This window comes from Phoca vitulina, unplaced genomic scaffold (assembly GCF_004348235.1).
Source record: "Phoca vitulina isolate PV1807 unplaced genomic scaffold, GSC_HSeal_1.0 scaffold8, whole genome shotgun sequence".
NCBI classification, from domain to species: domain Eukaryota; kingdom Metazoa; phylum Chordata; class Mammalia; order Carnivora; family Phocidae; genus Phoca; species Phoca vitulina.
Genome location: NW_022589711.1, coordinates 51,423,773 through 51,438,864, shown reverse-complemented (window position 1 = coordinate 51,438,864; position 15,092 = coordinate 51,423,773). Strand labels below are relative to the sequence as shown.

The window sequence follows — 15,092 nt, the reverse complement described above, 5'->3', positions numbered from 1 at the left end:
GGTTTGTTCTGCATTGTATTTCTACTGCCTCGCGGAGGACTTGTTGTAGAGGTCCTCCAAGATCTCTGGTGAAAAAATAGAGAACGCATGCATGAATGTCTCAGAAGGAGAAACTGCAGTCGAAGGGGGCAGAAATAATCCCTAGGGCAGAGGGCTGAGGTAGTCCGCAGCGAGAATGGGATCCAGAGGACAGGAACAGGGGTCAGTTGGTCTTGAATGACAAAAATACTGAGTAAAATCATTTCCCATCAGTCCTCTCACCCCCAAGAATTAGGGATGATAAAAAATCCTCTCCCATGAGTTGCTACATTGTGCAGATGGATGGGTTCACCAAACCAGGATGCTTCCATTCCCACCAATACTTTTATCGCAGGGAAAACCATGAGTCAGTAGGTTGGAAACGAGGCTTCTCTGCGGATTCCAATTCCAATCTTCTGTATCATGAGCACTAGGATGTCAAGAAGTTGTTTCATCCCTATGACTGGCTTTGTAGCATGATGCCAATGCTGAAGACAAGTCAATGTACAAACATCTGCCCTTACAGAGCAGGGAAACTGGACAGGGTTATTTACTTTAACAAGTAATTACTCACTTTTCAAAAACAGTCACAACACTAAAGAGGCAGATGCACATAAAACCCAACTCAATTTATAAATTTTATTTCCAAGTAACTTTATCGAAGGCACATTTGGCATCTGCCTTTTACTGAAAAAAAGATCTGCTCCCCATTCTCCCCACAACGACAGGCTACATTAACTATGTCCTAATTAAATGTTCTAAATCTGGAACAAAACCCACTGGGAAGGGGGGTGGAATCAGAAGACAGAGAGGAAAAAGCCTTCAGAAAACTGCCCTAATTTATTGAGTATCAAGGGCCCAGTTGACCTTTATACAGCTTTAAATCAATCACTTAGCTGGGACACACCTTCCTTCTTTCAAAATGAGACTGTGGGTAAGATGAGATTTAATACAAAGGACTTTCAATAAACATAAACCACAAGTATCAGAAGAATGTTTGTCCTGAGTGCTGCCAAGGAAGGCTAAATGATGGAATGACAAGGCTCTGGACCAGGAACCCGAAGAACCGTATGAGCCACTGCTTGCTGGGAAGCACGATCACAATCTTCTCCACCCTGCCCACTCTTCCCTTCCTTCCAGCCTCCCCTCAGTGCTCAGCACCACCTCACGTTTCAATGCCAGCAATCAACACAGGGCCTGGGAAAGTAATGCTCCTTGACTTTTGGAAAGGTGCAAGGGGGGAAGAGGCAGAACTCCTGAGTTGGAATGGCGCCCCCATACCAGCTTGAGCAAGTGACTTAACTGCTGTAGTTTCTTTATCAGGAAACTGGGGATGGTAACAGTATGCTCATCAAAAGATCGCTGGGAGGATTCAATGGGTTAATGATTTTAAAGCACTTGGAACAATCCCTGACCAACAGCTGGGGCATATTTCCCAACCACCACTACTTTGACCTTGAGCCAGTCACTGTCCACCATGGGGTTAAATTTCTCCACCGGCAAAACGCTGAGGTGGGTGAACTGATCTCAGGAAGATCCCCACTGGCTTAACTCCTCTATAATTCTTTGAATCCTATTACAACTCTCTAAATCCTCCTAAGGCTCTGAGCCCTCAGCCCAGCAGCAGGGAGGGACGGTAGTGGTGGTTCTCCTTCAGGTCCAGAGAAGGCGTCCTAGCCCCTGGAGCTTCACCTCCTCCCAACCACAGGCTGACCCAGCGTCCTGCATCCACCCAGCCAGCCCCTTCCTTACGACACATACAGAGTGTTCAGAGCGGACAATGTTCATCATGATGCTGAAAGCTGTGGAAACAGCACAGGTGTGAGAAAAGGACACACTCCACAGGAAAGAAACCAGACAGAAAGAGACAAGGAACAATCAAAAGACAAAGGCAAACACGACAGACCAGAAATACACTGTGCCCATGAGGTTATTTATGTAGCATCCCTCATCTAATAGCAATGAAGAGAAGTGCAAATGATGCAAGGTGGCTCCGGAGCAAGGGAATGTTCCCTACCTTGAAGCACAGCCCCTCGTCGGTGACTTGCCCTCCTTTCAAACCCAGGCAGACCCCTCTTTCTGGAGGAGCAGAGGCTACTGAGTGACCCGTCTCAGGGGTAAGCACATTTCTCAGGAAGCAATCACTTGCTGGACACTTACCTAACCTCCACTCTGCCCAAAAGTAAAATCAGTGTTCACGATGCTTAAGTCCCCTTTCCTTTCTGGGCCTCAGTTTCCACTTCTGTAAAATGGAGGAGGGAGGAACTCGGGCCAGCTAATTTCCAAGTTTCCTAGCGGCATTAATTAAAACTAATATTCCATCAGTGATTTCCATTTTGCAGGAGGAAAGCGTTTTCTGTTTGTTTGTTTAATGAGATACAAAAGAAAGTTCGTGATTATTTGCTGCCTTCCGCCTGAAGCTAGATCTCTGGGGTTCAAATCCCCACCCTACTGGTAACTCTGGGACCTTGGGTAACTATCTAACCTCTCTGTGCTTTGGAATGCTCATCAGAAAATAAGAATAGGAAGAATAACCTTTCTTCATAGGACTGTGGTTAGGACTAATTTAGTCAACTTACACAAAATATAATGTATTTAGAACTGTGCCTGGAGCATGGTAAAAAATTATTTCAGTGTGATTATTTTCAAAGTTATGTAGATAGTTTTTCCACTCGAAGGGAGAATTTATTTGGTATATTAGCACATACAGTACGCTAGGACTAACACCAACACACACACACTTGGCAAGCAGACAGAACACCTGCGGTCTAGTCATGATTCTGCCCCCAAACTAACTGTATGCTGCTGATGAACTACTGCCCCTCCCTGGGCCTCAGTTCCCAGAGCAGATAGCACAAAGATTTCTCTGAAAGTATTCAGATCAGAGGGGATACACCTGCAGCCACGGTGTGCTACGTGACCTCCAGTTTTAAACCACATGATGTTCCTTTAATATTTGATTTTAGTCTCAATATTCAAAAATCAAGAGTTCATGGAAAAATCCAGATCCATCATGTCCCTTAAAACCTCCAAAGTCGGATCAGCCTACCTCCTCAGCAGTGGTTCTTCGAGTGGGCTCTGGACCAGCGTCAGCGGCATCCCCTGGAAACTCAGTAGGAATGCCAATTCTCAGGCTGGACCCCAGACCTACTGAAGGAGAAGCTCTGGGAGCAGGGCGGGCAATCTGCTTTAACAAGCAGGAGGCTGATGCACCGTAAAGCTGGGGAAGCATGGCAGCGAGGAACGACTGCGCATGCCCCCCTTCAGACAAGAGGGGAGAGTGATGGCACCCCCCCGATGTACCGCCCACAACCCGGCATCTCTGATTCGGACACCAAGGACCAGCTGGCATTTCTCGAGCTGCCACTACTCACTGTCCTTACTGCCCGGTCCCTGGTGGGCCTTTAGCTCACCAGCCCTGATCTCGAGGGACCACCCCTTCTGACAGCAGGGCGAGGGGTCCCCGTGCACGGTGCGCAAGCAGGACTGCGCTGTTCCCAATCCCAAACAAAGCCCGTCTTGGGAGCGGGCTGCACACACCAAGGGCACAGTTGAAAGAACAAACTGTTGAGTTTCCTTTATTAATCACAACACACTCCGCACAAGCAGCTGCTATTAAGAACAGCTGCGGCTGCTAAAAGGGTGATCTTGAAGCAGCCTAGAAAGTGCTTACAAGTTGAATATCGGTACCAGGCACGTGCAGACTTGCAGTCTGTTGGGGGGTTCCTCCTCCTGACCATCAGGGCCTCTCTCCGGACCAGAAATCCTACTGCCTCCACACCCTGGGACACAGTGGGGTGGGGCAGGGAAGAAGGTTTTTAGAATTAGCATAATACAGAGACTCTGGGGTAAGCCTCAGAGGGCTTGAGTTGGATCCCACCTCTACCTCATAGTGACTATGAGTTACTTAACTTCTCTTGACCTTAGGTTTCTTGCTAAGTGAGAGACAAAAACAACACCTACTTCAGAGGGTTGTTGTGAGCAGTCAAAATGAGATTATGCATCTGGAAGTATTTTGTAGACCATGCAGGACTAGACACAAGTAAAGCCTTATTTTTATTATCCCATGAAAACTGCAGTTTGACCCATAAATCATCCAATATAGGACTCACTGTTTTCAGCCTCGGGCTATCAAGGGTGAAATCAGAGAATCACAAGACTACAAAGGGCCTTCTGAGGGCCTGTAATCCAACCTTTCTACATTGTCCCCTGCCCCCTAACCCCTGAATACTGTGAGCAAGTGCCTCGCCAGAGGGTGGGTCTACCTGGAAAACCTCTACCTGCAGGAAGCTCCCTACAGTCCAAGGCAGGCAAGCCCATTCCTTCCACCTCTGGATGAATCTGCGCATAGACCACTCCTCCTTGAAGAGGCCAAGTCAGACTGGCTATAATTTAAGCAGCTTTCAAATTTACCCCCACCGAAGGGTCTCTGCACATGCTGTTCTGCCTACCTAGAATACTCCTAATTTACTTAGTCTTCGTTTCAGATGGTTGGCTCCTTCTCATCTTCCCATTCCAAATGTCTCTGCTTCCCATTTCAAAAGCCTACCCACACACAACTTTCTGCGCTTCTTTAATAGCGTGCGTCCCTGCTTATTTGCATACTGCAATCTTGTTGAATCCCCCCAGAGAACATGAGTCCCGTGGAGGCAGTGACCTTGCTTCTCTCATTCAGCACTCTGTGCACTTACACGGTGCAGTAATGAACACTAGGACACGGCAGACACTCCCGACTGTGTTGTATGAATTCATGAATGAATGCTTACACGATTCTACACACATTGTAGATATTCAAACACTAGTTAGGAGAAACAAAAACCAAAACAACACTTACACCACCTCCCATTACTGACTCAACTCACCAACACTAATCATGTCTTCTCGTGTTGAGGGAAAAATATGAAAAATAAACAAATTGAACAACAGCTCCCCGTTCTAGCTTTGTTCATAGCAGCACTGTACCTAGTTATCTGTCCCTTTATCTTGTGCAGAGAGCATTTATGAAAAGACACTTAAATGGACAAAAACCAGGTAGCTCTTTCCTAGAGAAAGGCCTCCCATAACAGCATAATTACAAATGTCCTTAAAGAGATCACGCAGCGGCAAGTACTCACCCAGGTCCATGGCGAACACCATCACAGACCCTAAGAACCAGTTGGGCAAGGCCTAACAATCAGACCTGCAGAATGCAGACCTATGGGGCACGTACTTACCCATTCTAATCTCAGCCAGCCTCACTCACTAGCTATCCTCGGCCCAAGGGGAGAGCAGGAAAGCCCAGAGGGGAATGAAAACTGCTACCTTTGCCCTTGTCTGGGAATATAGACTCACCCCAGCAACCCATGGAAGATGTCTAAAGGTGGAAAAGCCCGCAGGCTCTTTGCAGACCATGTGCTGTAGCAGAAGACACTGGAGAGCTGGGTTGAGTCTTATTCTACAACAACGTACTCCATGACCTCCAACTCCTCCCAGAGTCTCAGCACCCCCATTGGTGAATGGGGGTTAAGAGTTCCTACACAACCTTTCCCAAAGGACTGTCCAGAGAATAATACCATTCCACATCAAATGTGAATGTGTATTATAATCTATAAAGCACTGCACAAAGGTAACTTACCATTACAGATGGCAAAGAATAGCAGTTTATAATAAAGAATTGCTAGAATTCGGGTTCCAGAGCAGGCATCTGGAAACTTGGGAGGTTGGCTGATATGCCTATGAAACACCTTCGTGGGAAAGATGACTTATGCCCTCTCTGCATTTTGTAAAGCCCCAAAAGCGGAACTTCCACGCAGGAGTTCCACGAGGACCCCCGTTGGCCGTGGAAGAAAAGTCAAGATCTACGGGGAAGGGGACATTCCCACAACTCACTCTTTGCTGTTTTTGGTCAAAAAGCTACAGCAATCAGTTGGCACATGTCTTAAATTGCCCTATAGTAAGTCTTAAGGTTATTATTCTTGGAATCGAGAAAAAACTCCCCTACCAAATAAAAAGATCAGATCGAGATTTTCTTGACTCCAGAAAAGCCCACTTAGCATGGCATTCCAGAAGGGAAAATTCTAGAGACAATGTCAGAAAGTGCTCACTCCTGAAATTGAGGCTGAAATAAGCAGCTTCATACAGAAAGGCTCTTTCAGTGAATCAAATCACTTAACACTCTGTGAGCACCTACTGTGTACCCCACTGAGGGCTGCAAAGATAAATAAGCCTTGGATTCTTTAACCTAGTATGGGGAAGCATGAGCTAAGGGCTATAAAAGGGGGACCAGGTGTTAGGAGAACACAGAGGCAAGGTAAACTTTTTTTCTCCTTGGAGAGTTATTGGAAAGCTTCATGAGTCAAATGGCGTTGGGAGTTGGAGCTGAAGGAGGCAAAGGAAGCAGAGGTAAGGTATCATTGCTTAGAAGCTAAAACTCTTAACAGTCTCTGTGACATAGATTATCTTGACAGGCTGGTGAAGCCTATGAAAATGATAAAAATACACAGGACTTTAAAGAAAATCAATATTAAAGCAAAACCATACATTTAAAAAATAAATTTGTGATCGAATACATGTGCTTCTTTACTACTGCATTACATGAAATCTAGCAGCAAATCTAAGAGACACTGTCATTTCACAGCAGAAGTAAACAACTTTTTGAGATATCTGCAACAATTATAATGTGAAATGAAAATATCTGATTTCTAGTGGCAAGAGAAGGAGAAAACATAGGTCCTGCTAATACTACTATGACTTATTACTTACTTTTATAATGGAAGAAAAATGCTATATTTCAGTTAGGGATTAATAAAAATAAAGCTGTAATTTTTCCCATTCAAGTTCACACACTCCATGTTATTATTTCCATGGACCTAAGTTAAGAAATCCTCACAGAGAAAACAGTCCAAGCAAAGGAAGGAAGTGAGAAGTATGGGTATATTCTGTGACCATCCAGAGCATGCAAAGGTACAACTAGGAGATGGCCCTGGAAGGCGGGTAAAACCCTCACAAGTCAACAATGTCAAGGTTCAACACCCCCAATGATTAAATCAGAGAATGTGCTCTAAATTCTCGAGCAGTATCTTCTTTTGGGATAAAAGATGAATGAAAGAAGCTAGAAGAACATTTGTTTTAGATTAGTACTCCTTTTTCTAAAGTGTGGGAGATGACAGCATATTGATAAATTTACCAAGAGAAATCATGCAACCATATGATGTAAAACTGTGTGCACGTAAGTATGAGTGGGTATACGTGTGTGTATAAACACAGATGTCTAGGGGAAAAAACGCATGTCAAAATATTAATAGTGAGTCGAATGGGGGAATGATTTTGCTTTATTCTTTGTATTTTCTATAATTGGAAAATGGACAAAAAGAAGTTCCAAAGAGGCTAGGAGACTCATTCCGGGTAACACACATCCCACACAGTACAAAATAGAGCTGGTACTAGAATTCAGACATGTCCTTCGTTTGTCCTGCACCAAGGTTTTCAGATTCAGAACTGAATGCACCCAAACACATGAGGTAGCTATAATTATTCGCCCCAACATACATATTCAGAAATTGAGGTTCAGAATCTAAGTGACCTGCCCAGAGTCACAGAGCAAATAACCAGAAGAGTGGGAGCCAGAATCCAGGTCTCCTCCCACTCCTGACACCAGAGTAGTGTCTGTCAAAAGCAAGGGTTTCATCAGCCTGACCCCGGTTAAGTCCTGGCTGTGCCACTTCCCTGTTGGTACACTTGGGAAGTTCCTAATTTTGCCCTGTAGTTCTTCTTCCAAGGGCTATGGTGACAATTAAATGATATAATGTTGTAAAGCCCTATGACAACGTCTGGTGCAGTCGCCATGCCTCCCTGACTCTGTCCCAGGTGGAAGGACTCCATTTTCAAGAACTAGCAGGCGTATCAACTCATTTGGCTCACACTGGTCCTAGCCTCCATGTCAAGTGGGATCATATTCATTGCATAGGAGCAGTTCTGTTGGATGGGAAATGCACGACATCGGGCCTAACACAGGACAGGATATCAGAGTGCTGATCAGACCATTTGGGGAGCTCCAGGGATTCTGATTCAATAGGTCTGAAAGGGGATCAGAGATTCCAAATTGTTTAAAAAAAAAAAAAAAAAAAAGAGCTGCAGGAGAGTCTAAAGAGCTAATATTCAATGACAAGTTCTCAGTTTGACAAGAGAGAATCTAATATTTCTGTGTAAGCAAAAGGGACCCAGTCTAATCATGAGCAATGCAATATCCAATGGGCAGCAAACAAGGCATCGTGGGAAGACCCAGAATCATCAACAGTTCTAGAACTCTTCTGTCAAGGATGAAGGTCAGCAATGCCCAGAGCCACCAAGGAAGAACTGAAACCAACTGAACTAGCAGCAAAAATAAATATTCAGAGGGCTCTCCCAGCCCTAGACACATAATACTTTCAGTGCAGGAGTAGACTTCAAATATGATCTTGCCCGTTATCCAGATACATCACATTAGTGACTAGAACTCTAAGGGACTTACCAAGACTTGGAGGCCCACGAGGCAATGACAGAATAAATTCCCTCAATAAACACTGCTGGATAAATTCATTAAGAGAAAAATTTCATTCAAACACTGGAAAGGCCGGGCCTCAAAATGGTCTACTGCGAAGACATAGAAAGTGCTTAAAAATATGGTAGGTCTAGCAGCCCTCGGAAGCACCACACGATAGGATGTTGAGGTGGCTACGATGTGTTTATGGACCTAAGAGGACACAGGAGCTAGCAAACTACTTTCGTGGAGGCTGTGGGCAAAGGAGAAGAGAGAGGGGTCTCCAAGTGCCTATATGAATTTCTCCAAGTTTCCACTCATTCCTCAGGACCCTGCATCCTGTTTGGCAGGCAGTATAACATTCAGTATTTGTTGAATGCAGAGGCATGAGAATATTTATCCACACAAATTTTTGGAAGAAAATGACATAAACTGATGGATTTATGCGAAGTGGTTAGCACAATGGCCAGAGCACAGTAGCAGCTTAACAAATGGCAGTGCAAGGTAGAATTAGTCCCGCCTTCTACAGCCAGAGCCTATATTCTCCTAGGCTACCTCTAGTGGTACTCCCTAGTTCTTTCTGACGCCCACCTACCGAAATGATCCCAGCCTAAGTTCACTAGATTTTCTAATAATGCCCATTTCTTTAAATAAATAATAAAATCACGTATACATTCCTTTTCAGTTTACAAAGTTATCCATGTTCAAGAGATGAAAAAACTAAGACCACCCAGCTAGCAAAGAGGCAGACTAGGACTAGAACTACAAGATTTCCACATTTGATTAGAATGACCATTTTCTCAACCAGAAATTCAAACAAGTGATTTTATTATGGAATAAAATACTTGAACTCGGACTGTTCCAGAAATCAGCTCAGATGCTGCTTGGATCACACTAACACTGATAGCTGAAATCAGAAACAAAATCCTGAAAGAGGTAGCAATTTTTTTAAACAAAGCCCGTCCTCTGGACTTAATGCATTTATTCTTTTATTATTATTATTATTATGTTATGTTAATCACCGTACATTACATCATTAGTTTTTGATGTAGTGTTCCATGATTCATTGTTGGCGTATAACACCCAGTGCTCCATTCAGTACGTGCCCTCTTTAACACCCATCACCAGGCTAGCCCATCCCCCCACACCCCTCCCCTCTGAAACCCTCAGTTTGTTTCTCAGAGTCCATAGTCTCTCATGGTTGGTCTCCCCCTCCTTTATTCTTAATAGTTTCTCAAGTAGGATAAGAGGAACATGTCTTAGAGGCAGGGTGTTGTGAGTCTGAGCAACTTCTGTACCATTTATTGGCCCTGAGACCTTGGATGGGTCTTAACCCCAGGAAATTTCACTATCCTCATCTGTGTAAAGGGAAAGTAATACCTACTCCTAAGACCATGCAAAGTTCCTGTCACTGAAAAGGCAATCAGTGAATGAGAGCTGTCCTAATAACTATGCCATGATCCACCATTTGGACTGTAGGGTAAGCGACTGCTTGTCTCCTTCCTGGCTTCTACAGCTTCTGCATAGCCCCTGTTCCGCATCTGTTCAATGGGGACACAACCAGTCTCCATCCAACCTCGCCAGGGAATGAAGATAACAAAAGAGCTGGCAGAGACATTATGCAAATACCAAATATTATTAAAACATTAATGAACTCTGGCAATTTCCCTGAATTTTGATAAATGGTGTTTATTATGCACTGCCAGCCTCTCACACAATCTGGGCTCTCAAATATTAACTAGATAATAACAGCAATCAGTCTCCTAAAAGACCAAGGTGTAGAGCAATAAAGAGTGAGTCTAGATGTTTCCAGCCAACATCTGCCCCAAAGGAATCAGAATGTCTGTACAAACACAGAATGTCAGGACAGATCACAGAGACCGCGGTGACCACCAACAGGCTCAGACCAACTCCACAGCCTATTAAGAACCCTGCTTTGATAGGACAATGGACTTTCTTGGGGCTGACAGGTCACTGATGATGACAACTGTCTACCACCACTTTATACTCTTCTGCATAAAGTTGCCTCCAAAGTAGACCATACAAAAAGGGCCTGAGAAGGGGCCTTGGGTCCAGACTAACAATTTTATACAGAGAGAGTGGCTGCTCCCCATCACCCCAGCTGCCTAAAAACAGAGGTAGGGTTATCCACAGCTCCATTAAAGGGGCTTGCACCACATTTCTCTACCATTTCACTCTGTCTGAGGGGATAATGTTAAGCTGCTGACAATCCTCAGGTACACACAGCTCAGACAGAGGCAGAACAAAGCCAAGATGAGTTGCGCCCCTGCCCAAAAAAAAAACTCCCAGAAATGAGGGCCTGGTGCCACCCCAGTGACACCTTAACAAGCTGAGGGTCATTAAGACACTTTATTTGCATATTCATGAAAGACTCAAGGCTGTGGCAAGTGAAACAAAGTGCACAAAAAGAGATTGTTTTTTAAGCCAAGCGAAAATCCGCTTTAGAAAAAGTAAATCCACACGGGGACCCTGGCTGTCGCCAAACCTTCACTTGTCTAGAGCAGCCAGCACCTCATTAAAGGAAAGCAGGGAACTCACAAATGAATGCAGCACCACACACAGGCAAGCGCATTTTGCCATCTGCCTTCTAGTGTCCAGAGGGGCAAAAGGCTTAAATGACACTCTCCTGAATTTTCTCTCCTGCAGGTGGAATTATCAAATTCCCAGCGGGGCAAGAAAGACTTCTCTTGCAAGGTCAACCGGATAAAAAGGAATAGAAGGTAATTTAGCTTACCTATCAACACAATGCCTCCGGTGACATTAAATGCAGGTATACATTAAGCACTCTGGAATAATTCACCCTTCATATGTGGATGAAGGTTTTGCTAAATCTGTGTCTCAGCCATGGGGTTAGCATACAAGTTCCTAAAGAGCGGGGTATTTAAACTGACCCTCCCCTACCTCTCCCCTCCCATTTTCTGTTTCACGATTATCCTGAGTGATGGTGACCCAGCACCTTTCTCTAGAAAACCACCTAGAGCAGGAGACATCAGAACTGATGCCTTGGCAGACTTCCATTATTTACGTCAAAGAGAAAGGCCATGATTAAACAACTGAAATCACTGCCCTGAGCCTTCTCTGTGTATCCCACCCTCCCGACAACCACTGTACTGGTTTTCAGATCTGGAAGCTCATTCCCACCAGGTTAAGGAGTTGTAAAAAGAAAGAAAAAGAAAAAGAAAGAAAGAAATACATTTCATTCATATAAACAGTTCAGTGGTCGAGTAGCTCAACAGAGAGCTTTTCAACCCCATATAGAATTTAGGACACACTTGGGCAGTGTGGAGCAAAACATAAAATCCAGCCCCAAGTTTTCACATACTTTCTCCAACTTCCCAAAGCATTACTATTACCGGCCCCAAACATTCAATCTGTAAAACCCCCGACTTGGAGCTGGGCTTCGGGGAGGAAGAAAACCGAGCGGAAAGAGGGTACTCTAATGATAGAATCAGCAACGACCGACAGCCGGCTAAAATCCAAGTAAAAGGTAGCAGGAAGGCGAAAAATTCTGTCTTCCTCTGGGGTCAAAGCCCTTTTTCAAAAAAAATTTCCACGACCTGGAAAACTGGCTGAGGATGGGTTTGTAGAGGGCACAGAGCACCGTGTTAGAACAGCGCTACACTCGAATCCCCGTTCTGCGCAACGTTAACGGCCAGGCCACGTACTGCATGCCCCCAGGGTTGCACCGGTGGAGCCGCAAGCTACGTGGGAGGGAGGCTCCCAGCAGCGGACACTCATTCTACACCCCAGTAGCAATCATTCGAACGACAGGACACTTGAGAAGGGATCTGGTCTCCAGGTCTGCTTAATTATTTTCCTTTACACACCATCCGACAATCTGTTGAAGGACCTGTAGGTGCCGGGCTTGGGGGTGGGAGTGGCGGCATTATTCTATCCCCCGGCGTCTCCGGGGTTCGAACTTCAAGGCGCCTCGCCGGCCGGCGCACAAACAAAGAGGAGGGGGCTGGCACTTCTTGGGGTCCGAGCTCTGAGCCTGGTCACTTTCGAGCTGGTAATTAGAAATTCTGAGCTCAGCAAGAGCCCTGGAGAAGCACTGGAAATGCTTCCGAGCGCTTCAAAGGGAAGTCGATTTGCAAATCAAAGTTGCAGGAACTCCGGGCGCCCAGCCTACTCGAGCGGGTTACTAGGGAACACCCAACAAGTTTGGTCACCGGCGGCTTGGCATGACAGCGCCGCGCCGCAAGACTAGAGAAGCAACTTGTCGCTCGGGCGCGGAGCCAGAGCCCCGAGCTGTCTTCGCGCCCCAAGCTCAAGACGGGACCCGAGACTCGGCGTTCATCGGAAGGCGCAGGTCCGAACCACCGGAGCCAAATCCCTTCATCGAAAGGCGCCTCCGGGTCTCACCTGAACCGCGCAGCTTCCAGGGGCTTCCCTCCAACAGTGAGATGTTTCACCACGAACACTTCACCGGCTTACAAGCCCCCCGGGCGGTGAGAAATTAACAAAAGAGCCCGCGAACGGGGGTAAAAGGGCACCCGGCGCAAAGTATACTAGGGAAGGGAGCTCGGCTTGCGGCGGAGAAAGAAGGGAAGAGGCGGAACAGGGATGGTTTCTACCACAGGCACCCGGCTCCGGGAAGGAAACCAAGAAGGAAAGAGAGCACGAGAAGGGGGGAATGGGTTCTCTACCACGCTTCCCATCACACACACACACCTCCCCCTTTTCCCTCCTTACCCAGCATGGAAAAGATGAAATCCTTGGCTGTGTGAATCTCCAGCGCTCTCTGGTCGTCGTATTCCCGCTGGTCGTGCTTCGTAAATTCTTGGATGAGTTTGTTCAATTCCTCCACCCGAGCTCCTGACCTGAAATCCAGCTCCGGGAACGCTGGCTTGTTGTTACAGCCCAGGGAGGCTGCCTTGCTGGCGGTGGGAGCCGCCATCTTCATGCAAAACGCGCCGAGTAGCAGCTCCGCGGCGGCGGCAGCACCCACCCCCGCCCCCCCACCCCGCCCCCCCGGGCCTCCTCCCCTCGCCGGCTCCCTGGCTGCGGCCCCGGCCCGTGGGCGGGCTGGCCGGCGGGCGTCTAGGCTGGCAGTCCCGGCTCTCTGCGCTCCGGGCGTCCCGGCTTCGGCAGCAGCTGACTGCAGCGAGGGTGCGTGTGGGGCCCCGACACCCTTCCCAGAGGCCCCACGCCGGCCCCGATGCTGCAGGTCCCTGCCCTCCCCTGGCCCTCGCTGGCAGCAGCGACAGCGGTCGTAGAGCCAACTGGAGCCTCCCTCGGAGCTAGGAAAGTGAAGTGGAAACAATGTGAAATTCACCAGCTCTGAAATCAACAAGCTGCCGGCTCCGGTGTTACGGAGCCAGCACCAGCGTCCCCATTTAAAGGGACAGCGCACCCAGTGGAAAGAAAAATAAATAAATGACAGAGGTCTGCGCGCCCATGCCACTTGCCAATCTGCACTCAGGCAGACGTGCGAGTTGTGGACGTTATTCTTTCTCTACCTCCACCCCCTTTGGGGGCAGGGCTTGCCAACCTCATTCAAGGAGAGGGGTGTCTTCCTCTGATTTTAAGGGCGGTGTTCTGAGCGAGGACATCTCTATGGGAGCATTTCCATCTCAAAAACTCCAGTGCCTCAGATGGTGAAGGAACCTGCCTTAAGGAATATGAAACCAATCTTCTGCCCTTTTCTGCGTAGATTGCCAAACATGATAGAATTAAGCATATCAAAAAACAGTGCCCACCACGGGCCATATAGACTCTCCCATTAGCCACTACAGTATCTCTATCTTTGCCTTAGGCAATTAATTTTCCTGGATAAAACCTTATTCAACTTAACATATAATGAGTTAATGAGGCACAGCCTGCTCTTCGGAAAAACCAAAGTGTGGTGGAGGGCAGGGGGGACAGAATGAATTGCCCCAGGTTCACAATGAATGCTGAATGTCCAGGTGAGAATTCTCTCATTCAACAAATACCATTTGAGCACCCACCATTTGCCAGGCAGAGTGCCAGAATCTGGGTGGATGGACAGTGATAAGACAAAGGAGTTCTTGCAATGGAGTTATACTTACTTGACAGGGCAGGTTCCATCTAAGTCATGGTCCTTTTAGACGGAATAGGATCTCACAGATGTTTTTAGTGTTTATGTGGTTTCTGAGGCAAACACTTAGAAGGCCTATTGGTTCTTAGAAACCAGTTATCTTCCTAATTCTCTAAAATCCATCTCTTCTCTATTCCACAGTCCCTGATTCAGATAGGAGCTTTTTCATTTTCTTACAAGTTCTCACTGCCAAGAATACAAACTGTTTTGTTAGTCCAGGTTCTGCCATGCCTTTCCCCATAAAATGGAGATGGTAATTCCTATCTCAGAGATTGTTTAATGATTACATGAGATAAAGTGGGTCAAGCACTTAGTGCAATGCCTGACGTAATAAGTAATTAATTAAACTGTTGTTATAAACTTAATTCTGTTGTTATAAACTTAATTCTTTCCCTTCTGCAACCTGTTCTCCATATCGTTGCTGGCAGTAATGTTTACAAAACACAGATCTGGCCACTGACATTACCTTGGAATTTCTCTCCCCTCCTTACTCTC

At 46.4% G+C, this 15,092-nt stretch overlaps 1 protein-coding gene across 2 annotated transcripts in view; it reads right to left on the bottom strand.

Moving 5' to 3' along the window:
• The window catches only part of MB21D2 (Mab-21 domain containing 2), a 112,511-nt gene extending 99,014 nt beyond the window's left edge, over positions 1-13,497 (bottom strand). Inside the window, exon 1 of one of the 2 annotated variants that reach the window (XM_032406904.1) lies at positions 13,232-13,497. In XM_032406904.1, coding sequence (XP_032262795.1) covers positions 13,232-13,442 — 211 coding nt within the window. In that variant the 5' untranslated portion in view covers positions 13,443-13,497. The remainder of the gene's footprint in view (positions 1-13,231) is intronic. The other variant, XM_032406905.1, reaches the window with a different exon arrangement.
• Between the last annotated feature and the right edge of the window lie 1,595 nt (positions 13,498-15,092).